Source organism: Lutzomyia longipalpis, chromosome 3, assembly GCF_024334085.1.
Source record: "Lutzomyia longipalpis isolate SR_M1_2022 chromosome 3, ASM2433408v1".
Taxonomy (NCBI): domain Eukaryota; kingdom Metazoa; phylum Arthropoda; class Insecta; order Diptera; family Psychodidae; genus Lutzomyia; species Lutzomyia longipalpis.
The window spans coordinates 22,468,658-22,486,786 of NC_074709.1; the positions used below are offsets into that span (position 1 = coordinate 22,468,658).

General features: G+C 35.6%; 2 protein-coding genes across 2 annotated transcripts; both read right to left on the reverse strand.

Annotated features, from left to right (window-relative positions):
- Positions 1 to 10,157: 10,157 nt before the first annotated feature.
- LOC129792740 (cell growth-regulating nucleolar protein) lies at positions 10,158 to 11,844 on the reverse strand. The gene is made up of 2 exons (XM_055832084.1): positions 10,338 to 11,844; positions 10,158 to 10,271 (listed from the first exon to the last, which is right to left on the reverse strand). Exon 1 carries the CDS (start codon positions 11,709 to 11,711, stop codon positions 10,344 to 10,346), a length of 1,368 nt encoding a protein of 455 aa, XP_055688059.1. The 5' UTR covers positions 11,712 to 11,844; the 3' UTR covers positions 10,158 to 10,271; positions 10,338 to 10,343.
- Positions 11,845 to 11,972: 128 nt separating this feature from the next.
- Positions 11,973 to 15,277, reverse strand: LOC129792741 (FAS-associated factor 1). The gene is made up of 11 exons (XM_055832085.1): positions 15,060 to 15,277; positions 14,835 to 14,903; positions 14,234 to 14,760; positions 13,959 to 14,160; positions 13,800 to 13,894; positions 13,499 to 13,617; positions 13,288 to 13,433; positions 12,633 to 13,199; positions 12,437 to 12,559; positions 12,292 to 12,369; positions 11,973 to 12,222 (listed from the first exon to the last, which is right to left on the reverse strand). The coding sequence occupies exons 1-11, from the start codon at positions 15,096 to 15,098 to the stop codon at positions 12,142 to 12,144; spliced, it is 2,046 nt and encodes a 681-aa protein (XP_055688060.1). The 5' UTR covers positions 15,099 to 15,277; the 3' UTR covers positions 11,973 to 12,141.
- Between the last annotated feature and the right edge of the window lie 2,852 nt (positions 15,278 to 18,129).

The following is an 18,129-nucleotide window of genomic DNA, read 5'->3' on the forward strand; positions in this document are numbered from 1 at the left end:
TGCGAAGATCTCTTGATTGACTTCCTTGTCCACATCTCGCACTCATGGTGTTCGCGGACTCTCTATCGTCGTGAACCATGTCAAATTCCATTTGGCTTTGTATGCAAAAATCTCACGCGGAACATGATCAAGCGATCGATTGGAGGAGAAGACAAAAAAACAGCCGTACGACAGTAAAGAATTCCATTGAGTCGCTGGCTGGTGTCTCCCATTGCGAGCTGGATGGTACTTTATAGTGTTTTATTTGAGAAAACGGAAATGATCAAAGTGTGATCGCTTTGACCACCATTTCTTGCTCTTTTTCACCTCCACGCAGAAAAAACCCATACCCATCCTTCTTAGCCGAGACAAACATGTAATACAAATTAATTCATCGGTGAAAGTAAATTTGAGCACGAGTGATCGTGAGAATATGCCTTAATTTTGGCGATCAAGGCAACAAAAACAGACAGACACGAGCTCTGTTTTGCGGCTATATCGATGGGATCGCTTGTGGGTGGAGGAGAGAATATTGCGCCAAAGAAGATTCACGATGGGAGTTTAAATAATTAATTGGACAGCGGACTTCTCAATTGTGGTGATCTTCACCATATAACCGTCAAAGTGATTAAAAGCACAATGATCGCAAAGCTCCATACAAAGCCACAAGATCACTTTCACGCGATGCATTCAAGCATGTGCGGTGTGGTGAGTACGATCATCAAAAGAGGATGACACCAAAATGACCAAAAAGATCGTGATCTTGTGAAAATTTCTGAAATTTTCATTCGATCTTGCGTTCATTCCTTCATGTACGTTTGGTTAAATTATTTTGCAACCCAGAGATGCATGGGAGGAAATAAATGAAAATTTCACACCACATCTTTCGAAAGTTGCCCATCATCATCTATCAATATATCCACCTATATGTATATGCGCGAATTCTTTCGTAAATCTTCCTCCTCCATCTCCTTATATCAAGCATGTATGTATGTATGTTGGATGTCTTGGGGCGTTTTAGAAGGTGTCAAAAAGCATTTCTCCTTGGTGATCTTTCAGGTGATCGTGTGCGCGCATACGCATAAAAAACATATATGCTCATTTTTATTAATAACCACATCTAATGATAATTCCACTCACATTTTTATAGCGGGCGGACGAGTCATGCGAAGAAATTTTTCCCAATTTGCCTTTCATCAAAAAATTCACCTTCACTTTTGTCCAATTTTGTGCCATTATTTCATATATATTGTTTGAGATCTACGGACCACGATAAAAAAATTCAAGTAAAATATGAATGGAAGAATAACTTCGTGATCATGACATTGATTCATCCGAAAAGACATGCTCAAACACAGAGGTGGAAGCATTGAGAGGTGCGATGAAAACACCTGCCAATGACTTTTATTTCATCATAATACAAATCATAAAATCATTCCCCAAAATAATCGAAACAGGGAATTAAATTAAAAAAAAAACAATCACAGCTTATAATATAAAAAAAAGGAATTTCACTTTTATGCAAAAAGACGCAGGGAAACCCAAAATTATTAACTTGAATATTTATATTAATCATAAAAATGAATTTCTTCACTTACAAATTTGCACTTCAATTGTCTATCGTGTCAATTAAAATCAAATTAAAAGCATCTCCCATCGACTTAATGACTCAACGTCATGTTTCTCTTGCAGCAATCCTCAATGGGCATCATCTTTCTCACGAAATCATTTAATCCCAATTGAGAAACATTAATCTCAATGAATTTTTCTTCAAGTAATATGAAAGAGTGGGGCAAAAAAAAAACATTAATTCCAACCTCATGTAAAAGCCCTCCCGTGAAAAATGATTAGCTTAAACAGAACATGAAAGTTAGAATGAATGAGTTTATTATTATTTCTTGACATACCAAATTTTGGGCAAAATATTTCAACATCCAAGAACGTGGCATTTTTAATTTCTTTTACACCTGTTAAATGAATTTAAAAAAATATTATTTAATCATTAACTAAATAACTAAAAAGCCTATAGAGAACTTTGATAAAAAAATCAAAATAATATTTTAGGGAAATATGTTAGCTTAAAATGATTTAAAAGGTGAACATTATAAATGTATATTAAATGCAGAATGATGTATATATAAATAAGAAATGCCGAAGAATGCGATGTCTATATGGCTGAAAAGTGATCATAATAAATTATCAATTTATTTCACAATCATCAGTCGTTGTTGTTAAGAAAGAATATAAATGGGTGCTTCTTTCACTCAATTTCTTACTCATACGTTATGTATATAAATTTCTCTCCGTGGTGCTCTTTTTACCATTCCACCAGAAATATATTCCTCTTCCATATTATCCGAAAGATGAATGCCATTGAAATGAGAATTCCCAAACAGCACGATCTCATAAATAGTCTTAAATTTTTTCTTTACTTCTTTTATAATTTATCGTCGCTCAACCACCTTTATATAAAATCAATGAATGATGAAAAACCAGTGGTTTTGATGAAGATTCACCCAAGAGATCGATGAAAGTCAACAATAAATGCAATTATTATTATTCATTGCATGGTGAGAGCTAATATTTTGACATTGAATATACATTTTACGATTTATTGATTGAAGTTCTTTTTGTGGTGATCGTGAGGTTTACATTGAATGAACATCGCATTTGATCATCCAGCATAATCATACGGTTTGCCCTGAGGAAATGTTTCAATTCATGCAAGTATGATCGCAATTCAATCACATTTGATCTCTTTTCCTATTTGACCATAAATTTGCATTTTCTTCCTTCTGCAGCAGCATCAATTACGAAATATATAACTTGTTGATTTATGTTATTTATGGATTGCAAATCAATTTCGTGCTCATTCTTACATTAGCAGATTCTTTCAAATATGAATTTTTTTCTTAAGAATTCCATCCAATTGCACGATCACGTAGAATTCCTCACAACTCAATTGCAGCACATTTCTCCTTGAAGTACATGAGATACATTCAAAATTGCCGCAATTCGGTTTTTTTCTGTGACTGGAATTTTGATATTAAAAATAGGCATGCGATTGAGCAAAAAAGTGACAACTTTCACCTCAATATTCGCCAAAGCAACTACTTTTAATGCTCAACAATAATCAAAAGTGATTGCCAATAAAAGAAGTGTTCTCCATGGCATATTAAAAGTAATAGTGCCGGACATTGAGATACCTTTTGCAGTGAAAAAAAAAGCTCATCTTTCTTTTAACACATAATAAAGCTTCTTTTATTATTATTTCGCGATTCCCAACGTTTGCCAAAACAGTATCCTCGCTTAGGAAAACAAAGTAAATAATTTCTTCTGCACAATTTTAGAGACCGTAAGTTCATTCATGCATTGTATTTCCTCCATCTGATAGCTTATGTTGAAAGGTAATCTTAATCAAACACGGTTGTAAAGTATTTGCTCGTTAATTAATGAGCTGTTTTTTAGTGAAGAAATTTCACGGAAGTCCTCGTGTGGAGGTGTAAAAGAAGCAATAAGCTGCGTTTAAAAAATTAACAAAGGTGGTCCTTTCCCTTTACGTATTCCGCATACAAAAAAAAGTATCAAGTATTCAAATATTTACATTCGACACTACACCACATGAAGACGCGATGCGAGTAGCGTGATTCAAACATCAAGAGTGAACCATTGGAAAATTAGGTGGGAAGAGTGGTTTTATTTGAAGATATACGTCTTCTATTTGTTACTCAAAGAGAAATGACCAGAAAGGCATTTGTCGAAAATCTTGTGTCCACATCATTCATGAATTGTCTCGCATGTGACCATGCATCACTTTCATCAATTTCACTTTCTTTTAATTTTGAATTCTTTCTTTTATGTTAAAAGTTCCTTTCCTTCATTTAATTATTTTAAATGAAATAAATTTTTTTAAAGAAAGCATCAGAATCTTTGTGAGGATTGTCCAATACAAGGATGTAGCTTATGTTCTAGCTAAGGGATGTTTAGAACATTTTTTTTATAATTAAAATTTTTCCTAACGATTGACGTGCCTTTTCAATGTTTGACGTATCTTTTTATCGTTTCGTGTGACTTTTTAACGTTTGACGTTTTTTTTAACGAATTTTTTCACTAATGTTATGATCAAGAAAGAATGAAAGATCCAATGAATTTGTTTCAAAAGAGCATGGGAACTTCTTCAATTTGTTCTTAAACAACTAAACAATAAAATGGACTTAAGAAATTATTATATCCAAACCTATCAAAACTCTTCAACTATACGCCAGACTCATCAAAATCTTTTGTAATAGATTTTTGCCAGTAAGCATTTTCTTTTGTAATAAATCTCAACACCTTTCGCTTCGTGTCAAAGAACTACAGGTGCATTTTTTCCCTCATGTTTGCTGGTTAAACCAGACACTCTATAATGAATGAGTAATTAACATCCTCACAGCAAAATGCTGAGAGAGATAGAATGGAAGCCAACTTCGGGTGCACCGAAGAAAGGGTCATAATAGGAGACGGTATTTGAAAGAGAAACGTCGTATAATGGAAAACATACACTAAAAAGGTGTGTTGGGGCAAACCACCAGAAGTCACACATAAAAATACTCGTTGGATGAAGAAATATTCTTTTCTTATGCAACATCATCATTTTCTTTGTGCTGTCCCCCAAGATGAGTTATTAAGTAATTGCAAATTGGTTTTCTTTCACACATTGCTTATTACACACGTGGGGGAGATGCAGAATATAAAGATGTGATTTTCTTTCAGCGGGGTGAATTAATTTATGTGGACTTTCACCTCAATATGCCATCCGATATAATCCTTATTGTGAAGAAAAAATCACAAGAAAATACAAATCTATTAAATCCAATAAATTTTCTTAATAACGCAAAATGAATAAAATGCAATTATGGGTGGCTGGAAGATGAGCTTCTTAATAGCAAAAATACATACCCAATACGTCGTATTGGCGTATAAAATGAAAGTAAAAGTCGTATGAGCATTAAACACGTTTTCGAAAAAGGAGATAATCATTTCATCGGCATAAGTCCCAATCACATATTGCAGAGATAATCGAAAATGATCGATACAGTGATGATCTCTTATAGAGACTTTCCTCCATTGGGATAACATCAATTCAAGCATCAATTGCCCCAAGAGAGAGAGGTGCTTTTCTTTGTATAAATTGAAAATATTATCTCTTCTTTGCGCACTTTGCATCACTCATCTGGACAAAGATCACACATCTTGACACGGAGGTGATCATTGATCGAGTGTGTGATGCATTGATTGGGCGCTATGTGAAGAGGGATTATGGTACGAGAAGCATATTTTGGTGGATTCGCGTACCTACAAAAAAAAGAGAAAATTCATAGAAATCCGATGATTTAATGCATGAGCAAAAAGATTGCACAATATTTTGATGAAAAACATAATCCACACCAATCTCGTGCGATGCAGTAATCAATTAATGGGACGTTCCTTTTAATTGAAAAATTATAATCTATCTTTAATTAAAGAAATAAGTGATTGCTGACCATTTGTTGCAAAATTCATCTCTGCAGTAAGTACCTACATGCATTAATGACTTGGAATAGCCCCTCATAATAAGATTTTTTCATACAGAGCTATCTTTTATGATTCAAAAAAAATCAATGATCACGTTGATGAGCAATTTCTGATCAACTCGCCAATTCATTTTCCTCTGCAAGAGTCATGCCAAGACCGTAATGAAGATCTCTCACGTGCACTTCCTGAACTTTGCGTGCCATTTAACCATCACAAGTGGTTTGAGATCACAAAATTGGATCTCTTCCGCTCAGAGTCATATGCTTTGGCTTTTATTGTGGTTTAGCTGAGAAACTCATCTCACGCGAAATCATTCGTATAATGATGCAATCTGATCATTCAACTTTTAAATTAGATTTTAAGATTTTAAACCAGAAAACTACCAAAATAATGCGTTTTCGAACTACGAGATTGCTTAAGTGATTGAGGGTATATCTTGCACGATGATTTAATTTGATTCCAACCGATAAATCACAGCGTTTTTTTTTGCTTGGTAAACTTCATGTGAAACTCGAGGTAAAATGGGCAAGACATAATGATAGTTATTAGTAAAGTGGCTCTCAAAAATGGTAACATTTTGCACCCAATTTCAGTAAACACCCATTTAATAAGTATTTTCCACAAGAAGAGTCATTGGAATTGTCGGTGAAGCACATCATTTAGCCTCCATGTGAGCTTTTCTATAAATCGCCGTCCGTAACTTCAGCTCGCCGATTCCTCCCGCTGCTGGCTCTTGTGTAATGATCAATTGGTTGCGTTGGGTGAAATTACACGGGGAATGGCACATCTTTTCCGCCTCTCTCAATCCTCCTTAGTCAGCCTTTAGGTGGACGTACCTGACACGTTGTAGCCCACAAGGTGCCTCTTTCCAATGCATTCACCAACGAAGAACCACATGAGCACCTCCGTGGCAACGAGAGCATTCAGCCAGGCCTCTCGAACTGTTGTGTAGCGCCAATTTCCCAGCAGCATTTGGCAGTAGAGTGATCTACATTGCTCTCGAATTGCCGGCAAATCCTGCCGTGTGGGTGGTATTAGTTCCACTCTCGCAAACTTAATTAATGTCTCCACTTTGGGGGAAGTTCTCATGTAGATGTTCTTCACAAAGAGTGCACTTTTTCCAATAGTTCGGCCGATTTTAATCTTTTTTAACATAATTGTAGTTTATTTTAGAATCGGTTTGAGATTTTAACAAAAATTTGGGGAAAAAATGTTTCCAAAAGAGAAACAGCTAATAATTTAATTACAGGAATTTTAAGTGGTTGCTAAGATATCTTATGGGTAAAAATGAACAGCGAGATTGGGGTTAATAAGGTCAGAAAAAAAAAGATTAAGGAAAAGGATTAATATACATATAAAATAATTACCGATTTTGTTCAAATCTTTGCAGGCTATTCCCAGCTCTTCTGGCTCTTTTACGCATATCCCGATTGTTTCTTTGAAAGAAGGATTTTTTTCTTGCAAAAACGACTAAAGTCGTTAAAAAAATAAATATTACAAAATAATTAAAGCATTAAAAATTTTCAAAAGGCAAAGAAATTTGCGAAATATACGTAGATGGGATTTTTTTTTAAATTGAATTGATGAACTTAATTTTAATTAACAAATAAGTAAATTCATGTATAAATAGGCTCAGGTATTAATGCAATCGCCAAATTTAGCGTAAAAGTACATTTCACGCTCTTTTACCCCTTTATAAAATTTAAGCTGCGCGGTGTTAGTTTTGAAATCATCTCCTTTGGGGCATCTCAATTGATGAATTTCCAATTGAAATGCGAAAGGTAGGTATAATAAGATGTGCCCAACAGTGAAGATATTGCAAGAGTTTGGACAGAAGTCTTTTTTAGAGGCATAGAAGTGAAAGAAGATGCGGTCAATTGAAATTGCTAAATTCCCACATTATAGTACAAGATTAATTTCTCACAATCACCTCGAATTTCATAATAGAGATGACAAGACTTTAATAAATTTTTCGAAAATTTATATCTATTTTTGCGCAGGGAATTAGATCAGAATTATGCAACAAGCGTTGGACCATCATGATGAAAATCTCTTCTGTCATGTGGCGCTTGAGAAGACATTCTCCTCCATCTAAACTCATCTCGTATGGAGAGTCTCATCTAGAAATTCAAGTTGCTGCCTTATTTTATTTATTACCTAATGGCAAATTACTTTGAGAGCAGATTCACAAGACCCGCTTGTTGTGGTGATCAAAATGAAAGGCAAAATCTTGGACTTCTAATTGATTTTCAACGTTCAACACAAATTACCTTCTTTGCAATTACACCCAGGATCGTATTTTTTTCTCATCACACCTGGGCTTTACAAATTACTTTCACTCTTTCACGGAGTGTTGATCTTCTTTTTTTTTATTAACATTCCACTGGCATCTCCGGGGTATGATTTTTGTGCTACTGAAACTCCCACACATACAATTTACCTCGATTACAAATTACTCACCGCCACAGCAGATCTCTTGGGGATTTCCTCATCAATCTCATGCAGGGTACCGCGCTCGTTGGTAAGCCAGAAGTGTTGTGTTTATATGCTATACGATGTTGTATCAGGGGTGGTGCTTTGAATCTCCATGAGAAAATCATTGAGGAGGGCCAAAGAAGCGAAATTTCCGCGATAAGATTTAACATCTCATTTCGTATGCATAGAGATCTGAATGATTGCAAACCCGCAGAAAAGATTTCTATGGAGCTGATAGTTTCGTATGAGATTAAAGGAAAGAGAAAAGTTATAAGATAATGAGTTTGACGCGCGGACCCTCTTTTTTTACCACCATAATTTTCCCATCATCTTGTATTACGTTCAAAAAACGTTGTATTGTGCACAGAGGAAGATCAAAACTGTTGAACTTTCAGCAAATATAAGATGAGGTTTGAAATAAGACAAAATGAAAGAAAACAAGAGATGTCCATGACAAAAAAAGAATCACCAAATCTTATGTAAATAGACGGGGCAATTTTTTTCTCCATTTCAATCGCCGATTAAATAATTGCCAGCCTTTTATATTCCATCCACTCTGAGACAAGCTGTTACGGTCTTTCACACAAAGAGACATAGCCATTAAATATGTGGCATCTTTTACTGCGCGTATACGCTAAAATATTCCTCGTCAATTTTCTCTATGAGCTTCACGACAAAATCTTTCTCTCGTACTATTTCATCACACATATAAATCACAAAATGTGATTTTGCCACACAAGGGGACAACAATGGGAGGGAAAAAAAAGGTGTAAATATCACTATAAATCAACATAATTGCCAATTTTGCAAAACTATTGCATAGGACACAATTTTTTGGGCACTTCAACTAACGCACATACATTTTTTTTCTTAACCGCGAGTAATGAGATTGTAAATTGATGATCATATGGTGAAGAGAATCATCGGTAGCTCCATAAGATGTTAATCAAGTATTTATAATCCACCATAAAATTGCAAAAGTACTTTTTATGAAGATGGAATTGCAATAGAGTTATGTGTGGCAAGAAAAAAATTGTAGGTCTTCTCAATATTAATTATTTTGTAAGCTTCCGATGAAGATCTTATATTCACAAAGTACATAAAGCTCTTAATAAATTGGGCACGGGGATAGACATGAGAGAGCTTTAAGTAAAGGCTAAGAGATTTTTCACATTTGATTCGGTTCCTTTGTTAAGCATTTTCATATGTTTTGTGATAAAATCATGATTCTTTTAAAGCTTTCAATTTGCGAGAGCTTTTAAATAAATTCTTTGTCTTTCTAAGAATAATATTAAATTAAGATTTAAACAAAACAATTAAATAAGCCCCTCCTTTTTCTAAAAAAAAATTATTAATGATTGTAAGACTTTTGATTTTGCTCTTTCTTCGGCATTTTTCGTGGCATTTTTAGCGGAAGAAAAATTTACATTTTTAAGGTGAAGAATAGGTGGTAAATTGCTCAAAACAAAACCTTCTCCTCCCCCTCGACATCAATCATTTTTGTTGAAAACATGGAGTAAGAAAAAAAAACGATAAATGTGAGCTGATAAAAGAATCTCATCTCTCGTCTTGTTGTATGATGTAAGATTGTGGATTTTTCTCTCTATACAGTCTAACTAAAAAACGAGCCAAGCAATACCTTTCACTTTGAAATGCAAATTATTTCTCTCATCTTTCGGGCCAATTTATCATCATTTTATTGCCCATATGCAAATAAATTCCAACATATGCTGCCTCAATTGCACCAACCACCTAACAATTACGGGAGAACTTTTCTCACGCGCTAATCCCCATTATCCGGCTGAAAATTGCTTCCTCTCTTTTCGGGGGGACTTTGTTTTGCAATGAAAATGGGCAGGTGCTGGGGCTATTGGAGGGACTGTGTGGCATACATAAAGGGTTTATGTTTGAAAGGTGAAAATATTGAGGGAATTTAGAACGTTTTTTGCGCACAGTTTGAGATTAATTTCAGCTATAAATCAGCATCATGTGGAAGTTATACCAACAATACTCATCAAGACTTGGCAAGTGTCTCTAATTGATTGATTTCTAATGAGAATTGCATTTAAAATTATTACTTTCTTACCTTCGTCTATTACACTGCTTGCACATTATCACACAATATCTTATGAATGGAGAAAGACTCAATAGTCGTTAAAATCATGTTTTACATTTTATTTCATCTTCCATTTAAATGTGCCAATGATGATCGTAGCAATAATTTCTCATTCTCTACCAATTTGGGCATATTTTTTGTTGCGCATCTGAAATACAATCGAAAGTGTGAGCTAATCGAACGTTATTTGAGAGATAATTAATTTTAAACTCACCTCTTTTTATGCCTTTAGTGTTACCAAACCATCTTCCACAGAGACGTCCTTTATCTTCCGCAGCCTCCGGGACATCACGATATCAATTGTTTTCTCAATTCTCGTACATTCCGGATACAATTTTAGATATTTCTTCAGAAGACGTTTCTTCAATTTCTCTTTCGAAATATTACCTTCCGCCTTCTCCAAGATTTTCCTTATAGTTTCCATCCAGGGGAAACTTACTTGATTTGCATCAGATTCTTTGATTGATTTCATAACTTCCTTCCTTTTTTTGGTCTTGGCAGGAGACTCTTTTTGTTCTGGAATCTTTTCGCTGTTTTCCATATTCTCCTCTACAACATCTTCAGTGGTCTGCTGCTTTTTCCTCTTCTTTTTGGGTTCCATAGCTTCCTGGACACTTTCATCCTGCACTGCATCTCCGTTTTCTTGCTTCTTCCGTTTTTTCTTGGGCTTCTCTTCCTGTTCCTGAACATTATCCGTTACCCCATTATCTGTTGGAATCTTGGGCTCTGCAGCTTCCTGAACACTTTCATCATGCACTGCATCTCCGTTTTCTTGCTTCTTTCGTTTTTTCTTAGGCTTCTCTTCCTGTTCCTGGACATCACCTACAACTGCATCATCTACTGAAGCCTCTGGAGCCTTATGCTCCAATAGCTGCTCGCTGGGCTCCGGGTTTTTATTCTTTTTCTTTTTCTTCTTGGGTGGCTCCCCTTCTTGGGCGATTTTTTCCAATCCATTCTCATTTTTATCAGTTTTGCTGTTACTTTCCTTCTTGTCTTCTAAAGAATGTTCCTGAACCTCCTCGGAATCTCCATTCTCCTTAGCTTCATTGCCATTCTCGCCATTCTCAGACGTCTCATGGCCATTTGCAGTGGTCTTTTTGTCTTTTACATTGCTGGAAGATTCCCCATTTGGTACCTCCTTTGCCTTCTGGAAAGCTTCCTCAATTAGATCAAAGATTCTCGTGGCATCGTATTCTGATGTCTGCTTGGAGACATTCTTCATGAAATTGAGAAATTTGGGCTTTTTACGTGGGACATTCTGATGTTTTGTCAATGTATGCAGAACCCCACGGAGTCTCGTGGAGAGATCATCACGCTGAAGAACACTCTGAATTATATCCGTCCATGCTTCCTGCTTCTTTTGCCCCTTATTCTGCGATGGTTTTGCTTGATAATCCTTGCCGTAGTACCTTTCCGCTTCAGAGATGCATTTTATATGTCCCACATATTCATCCTGCCGGAAATCCTTGAGGCAATCGACACATGTGAGAAAGACCGGAGCACCCTGGCACTTCTGCCACTTGTAGTGCTTTTCCACAGCTTGCTTCTTCAAACTCTCACCACAGTGATTACATGTGAAGACCACCATTCTGTTCACGTATTCCTTTACACCTGGAGAGTGCGGAGATCCTCAAGGAATAGCCACAATTGAGCGAAATTGAATGGAAAACTTTCTAAGAAAGCACGTGGAGTTTGTAATTTGTTGTGACATTTCTATTGTGCCGAAGGAAAATTTGGTGGCGAATCAAAGACGCCGCTATTTTTTCTATCGGCACAATACGCACGTGGAGCGAAATTTCAAATCCCAAAAATTACAAAAAAAATTCACCGAAAGAATAAAAAATCGTAATTCTTGAATTTAGAGATTTAATTAAGTGTAATACAGATAAATAAGTTTCCTCTTGATGTCAATTTATGTATTAAGCAATTATTTCAAGGATTTTCCATCTTCAAGCAGCGGGTTGATCGAAAAAAGTATGTGTTGTGTGGATATTAAATTGTGGCCAGTCTTTGAAGAATCATCGCTCTTCTAGGATCACCGTCTCTTGTGGGCACAGACGTAAATTCTTTAGCGTTTCATCTGCATCCATCGTTGTCAACTGCAAATTAGTTTTATTTTATTATAATTAATGCTTGTTATATAGAAGAAGAAAAAAAGAAATACTCACATCTTTTCTTGGCCACCCGGAGAACATTTTATATTCAGCCACTGGAAATCCCACAGATGTTATGTAATTTAGAAGAATCTGCAACATATAAAAAGATTTTAAATAATTTGCCAACATAATCCTAATGAATTTTTATGCTTCTTACATTCAATTTGGTATCTGCAGTAAATCTCCGTTCGAGGAAATCACCACTGGGTTGACGAACACGAATCTTGGTGACTTCAGCCGGATGATTGGCATCTGGTTCAACTGGCAGAGTCTTTTCCGCCTGGAAAGATTGATTAATCAATAAAGTTTTTTTTCTCAATATTAAAACCTAAAAAAAAGTATTAATATCTCACTTCAAGACGCATAGCTACTCTTCTAGCTTCTTGTTCCGCCTTCTCCGACTCGAGACGCTTCCTCTCTGACGCTAGCATTTGTTCCCTTCTCTTTCTTGCCTCCTCTTTGGCCCGGTCCGCCTCTAAGCTTTCCCGATACGCCATATCCTGCTCAAAAAGCACCTGCTCACGCGCCGCTCGCTCATTCTCCTCACGAATCTCCACACGCTGCTGCTCGGTGTAGAGATCAATGGACTCCATTAGCTGCGACAGGAGATCATCTACCCCAACATTCCCGTGTATAACGCTAAACACTTCGCAGTTGCTGCGACTTTTGGAGATGATGAGAATTGCCGGGAGACGATCTGTGGGTATATTGCGCACTGTGAGTGATGCCGGTGTACCAATTGCGCCCGTAATTGCCGACAGAAACATGTTTTTATTGCTCTCAAAGGTCAAATCCCATCCGTAGAGGATAAAGTTGTGCATAAGTGTCTGAATGATGCTCTCACAGCTTAGCAATTGACCACAGAAGACATTTGTGAGGACACTGCTGTCATGATGAAGGTAAATGGCCAACAATTTTCTCTGTGCAAAAGAAAAATATTCTCTCTTGTAAAATTTGCCTCTTAATGAGAAGAAATTCCATCTAAAAAAAAAAAACATTAAAACTCACATCTTTAGCTGGCTTGTGACATGCCTCAGCGAGAGCATCTGAGAGTGTTCCCTGATAGAATTCCGGATGAGGTTCCCCATACCGTTGAATGTAGTTTTGGACAAATTCAATGCTTCCAATGATTTCATCACTCACTTGATCGGGCACTAAAATTGAATTTAATTAATTAAAAATTTCAAAATCCAATTAATCCCCATTAATTGAAACTTACTCAAATAATTCTGACGACTCTGGGGAGGAGACTCAGCAAAAAGATCATCATCTGCATTGAAATCCTCAGACGCATCTTCGTACTCTTCCATTGAACTCTCAGAATCTAAATCTATCGTGCTGAAAAATTAATTTAATTTACTTTAGATTAGAAGAAACTTTCCATTTTATCCAACAACGTAAAGACTTTTAATAATTTCGGAGTTAACTTTAGAAACTTTTTACTACCTTGAAGTAGGTTTATTGCTTTTCTTCAGACAGCTACTAACTTTTTTTTTAAATAAATAGGAAAAAAATCTCACCTGTTGTTGGATCTTGTTTGCCTCTGGGACCTCTTGGAGGACATACTCTCAGCCGATTTTAATACTAAATTGTGCTCGAGATCAATCCCGGATTGCTAAAACAAACAAATATCGTGGAAATTAAAATAAAACAGCCCACAACATTTGTGCCCAACTCACAGCCAATGATGTGCCTTGAGAAACATTCTCCGGCCATCCTGTCCACACTTGATGCCTCACTGCTATGTCTGTAATGTCTGAAACGTCTGACTTTACATCAAGAATCGTATGTGTCCCTGGAAACTTGAGTGGAATTGTCCTTCCTTCCGGTTGAATGGTTATTTTCAAATTGAACGTATCATTTAGCCGAGATGGGGAAGACCTAGAATGGCAAGAATAACAAAAAAAAAAAAAAATTAAGAATCTTCCAAAAGAATTGATTATTTAGCATTTACCCATCATCTGTAAGATCCGTTAAATCCGTAAGATCCAGCAAATTTTCTCTGGCCACATTGAGATTCTTGAGGACGGCTGCACTATTTTGCGCCTCCCTGTGCCGAAAAGGCGTGATTCCCTTGAGTGCCTGACGGCAGGGTGGTACGTTTGTTGCTTCATAAATGCGTGTCTTGAGCTCTCCAATCGTGGCATGATCCGAGATCACAAAGTTGTGCATTCGATTGTTGAAATTGATGGTAAAATTGACGTCCTTGGGACGCTGTTGGGCATCATTGAGAAATCCATTGTTCCCCGAAGTGGAGGGACCCGCAGTGCGACTATTCGTTGCCGGAATGTTGTACACAATGCTCATTGGTGACGATGACGATGGAGTCCCCGCCGCCATTGGCTCCACACCTGTATTGGATGTCACATCGAGGTTATTCAGATTGAGCTTCTCTGTTGCCATGGAGGATGATGCCATGCTGTATGGTGGTGGATGCTCAGCCGGTGGGTCATCTTGGGGGATTACTTTGTGGATTGCCGTCTATGAGAGAGAGAAAAAAAAACCAAAATTGTCTTGATCCAATTGGAAAGAAAAATATCAACCATCACACTTACCAACAAGTCCCAATTGCTTTCCTCCAGCACAAGAATAGCCTCTCCCACATCATCAATAGCTGTTATATTCTATTGATAGACGTTCAATTTATTCGAAAATTGTGATTTTATTGTGAAAAAAGGGAGACAAAGGAAAATTTCAGAGTCATTTAAGCGAACATAACCACATTTCTCATACACTCGAATTGCTGGGGAAAAATTAACAATTATCAGGGGATTTCTTACTTGAAAATTAGCCAGAGTCTCTTCCCTATTCTCTGCCATGCTCGAACCGATGCAAAAATGCACGAATTATTGATATAAAGCACTTTTTTCGTATAAATTTTCTTTGGAATTTTTTACACAAATATTTTTTGGTTCGAGAACGAGACACAAATACGCACTATGTATGCAAGAGTGAAACAGAATGATTCATGTTGCTCATGTTGCTCGAAAGCGGAAAGAAACTGATGTTTCATCAATGTTTTTTTTTATGCTGAAACTCTGAGCTAAAATCACCACGATTTCTCTGCAATTTGAAAAACAACGGACATTGCTTTGCCATTATCTTCATTAATTTTTGTTTACGTGAAAATTCAGTGGAAAACTCAAATTTTCTACATTTTCACTCTTTTTCACGCACACTCTTGGAATGCCAGATGTTGCAATTTTTTTCCACTTACTACAGCACTTTACACCGCTACATCGCGAATTTTGCAGTGTATTGCCACTTTGCGCACTTATGGTGCATTTTCCGACTTTCTTCACACTTTCACAAAGTTTTTAACGTTTTTAATAATGAAAATACACGACAAATACAACATTTTTCTGTAAAAGAAAAACCCTTCGAAAACAAAAAAAAAAATTTTAATTTTGGAATTTTTGGAAAAATCAAAGTAGGCATTCTAGAACAATCGAGCTATTGATCAGTTTAGCTTTAGCTTAAAGTACCTGAATAAAATAAATCTAATAATAAAAAAATAGCTTTAGCTTTCCTTAAGAGCGGTCGTGAGTTTAGTTCAGTCCAGGTTTTAGTGGTGAATATTGTTAGAAAAAGTGAATTAGTGATCAGGATATAAGAAGGGTAAGCAATAGAAGAATATTTGGGGTAGAGAGAGATAGGGAAACGATGGATATGGTGAAACGATTGGAGGTGAATTTTGATTTGGTTAGGAGAGAGAATGAGGAGTTGAGGGACATTTTGAAGGGAAGGGATAGAAAAATTTTGATTTTAGAAATGAGAATTGAGGAGTTAGAAGGGGCTAGGGAGGAGGAGAAGAGTTTGAGGGAGATTGATGAAATTATTGGAAGGTGGGATAGGGAGGGATGGGAGAAGAAGAATAGGGAGTTGGAGGAGAAAGTGTTAGGGTTAGAGAAGAAGATTGAAGAGTTGCAGGAAGATAGAGAGGAAGGGATCAGGAGGGTGAAGAAGTATAGGGAAAAGTTGGAATTGGATAGGGAAAATTTTGAGGTAAAAATTTTCGAGTATGATGAGTTTATTGAGGAATTGATGGAGATTGTTGAGGTAGCGATGAAGGGGGAAGAGGAGATAAGATTAGTGAGGGAAGATTTTGAATTGAAGATGTTTGAATATGAGGAGAAAATTGCGGAGTTGATTGAGGAGAAATTAGAGTTGGAGGAAGAGAAGTTTAGGAGGTGGGTAGGGAGAATTAGGAAGGGAAAATTAAGGGGAAGGAAGTTTAGGGTGTTAGAGACGATAGTAGAAGAGAGTGAGGGAGATGTTAGTGAGGAGGAGAAAGATTTAGGAGTTAGGAGAGATGGAGGGATTGAGGAAATTATTGAGGATTATTGATTTGATTTAAATTATAATTAGATATGATGATTGGATGAGGTGGAGGAATATAAAAGGGGATAGGAAGGTAAAATTAAAATTCTGATGGTAGGATAGGTAGGGAAAAAATAATAAAATACAAAAAATAAATAAAAAAATTTAAAAAAAATTAAAAAATTAAAAAAATATAAAAAAAAAGTTAAATTTTTATTTAATTTTTTAATAATAATAAGTTATGTGTGTGTGTTAAGTTAAAAAAAAATTAAAAAATTAAAAAAATATAAAAAAGTTAAATGTTTGTTTAACACTTGGAGGATCGAGGTTTCTAACCTCAAAAGTTTGACTTTAATTTTCTCTCAAAAGAAAATACTTTTCCAAGTTTTCTTTCGAAGACATTGAAGTAATGAATTTTTTCTATACTCAGAGATAGAATTTATCACGAAATGCTAAATAGATTTTAATTCTGAGGCGATTGAAAAAATTAGAATTGGCCACTTTGGCCGGGAAAATCCTCCAAGGGTTAATTTTTTAATAATAATAAGTTATGTGTGTGTGTTAAGTTAAAAAATAAATAAAAGTTTTAAAAAATAATAAAAAAAATAAAAAAATATAAAAAAAGTTAAATTTTTATTTAATTAAAAAATTTAATTTAATTTAATTTAAAAAAAGTTAAATTTTAATTTAATTTTTTAATGATAATAAGTTATGTGTGTGTGAATTAAAAAAAAATAAAAATAAATAAAAAAAGAACTATCCATCACGTGGAATTAGAGAGTTGGAGGGGGGGTCGAGCATACCGAGGTGAACCAATACAACAGGTAAATATAAATTAATTTAATAATGTCTATTCAGAATAATATTTCTATCTTTTCAGATTTTTTTGGATTCTCAAAGGGATAGGATGCGTCTCAAATAGCCTCTCCTATCCAACTCCTCGTCCGCACCTCCCCGTTGGTAGAATCTGGGCGCTTAGGGCGGCAGACGCGGAAAGGGGGGAGGATTATGATTCAGACTTCTGTTTGACACGTATTCCTCTAAAAATTGTTAATGATTTTTTAGTGATTTGTATAAATTATTGATTAGTTTTAAAACTATGTATAAGAAAATATATAAATTTCAAAAATTAAAAAAAAATGATTTTTATTAAAATACATATATTCATGTTACTCGTAGAGGACGAATGATTTATAAAATTAACGTACAACTTAAACCGTTCGCGAGATATTGCCTTCAAAACATTTCTTAGGGGATAACTTTTCTTCTTTTCCCGAATTTGCGCATATTTAAATTTATTTGCGTTCTAGTTTGCTCTCACAAAATTGGTACACTGAAAGAAACACAGCTCTCGTAAGCTTGGTCAGCTTACCAGTGTTACCAGTACATTTGTTTTTTTTTTTCTTTTCTTTGCAGTTCTGAGGAAACTTTTCATCATCATTATCATGGATTAACGTGGAAATCAACCCAAAATGTAAGTAATGTATGTACTCAGAAAATAAATATATAGAGTTGAATTCAAATTAGAAA

Excerpts from the sequence above, each read along its gene's own strand:
- LOC129792740 (XM_055832084.1), bottom strand. The coding sequence starts at position 11,711 with ATGGTGGTCTTCACATGTAATCACTGTGGTGAGAGTTTGAAGAAGCAA.
- LOC129792741 (XM_055832085.1), bottom strand. The coding sequence starts at position 15,098 with ATGGCAGAGAATAGGGAAGAGACTCTGGCTAATTTTCAA. Across the intron at positions 13,895-13,958 it reads CTCAAGGCACATCATTGGCT|CAATCCGGGATTGATCTCGA; the intron begins GTGAGTTGGGCA and ends TGTTTGTTTTAG. Across the intron at positions 12,560-12,632 it reads GAGTAGCTATGCGTCTTGAA|GCGGAAAAGACTCTGCCAGT; the intron begins GTGAGATATTAA and ends CAATCTTTCCAG.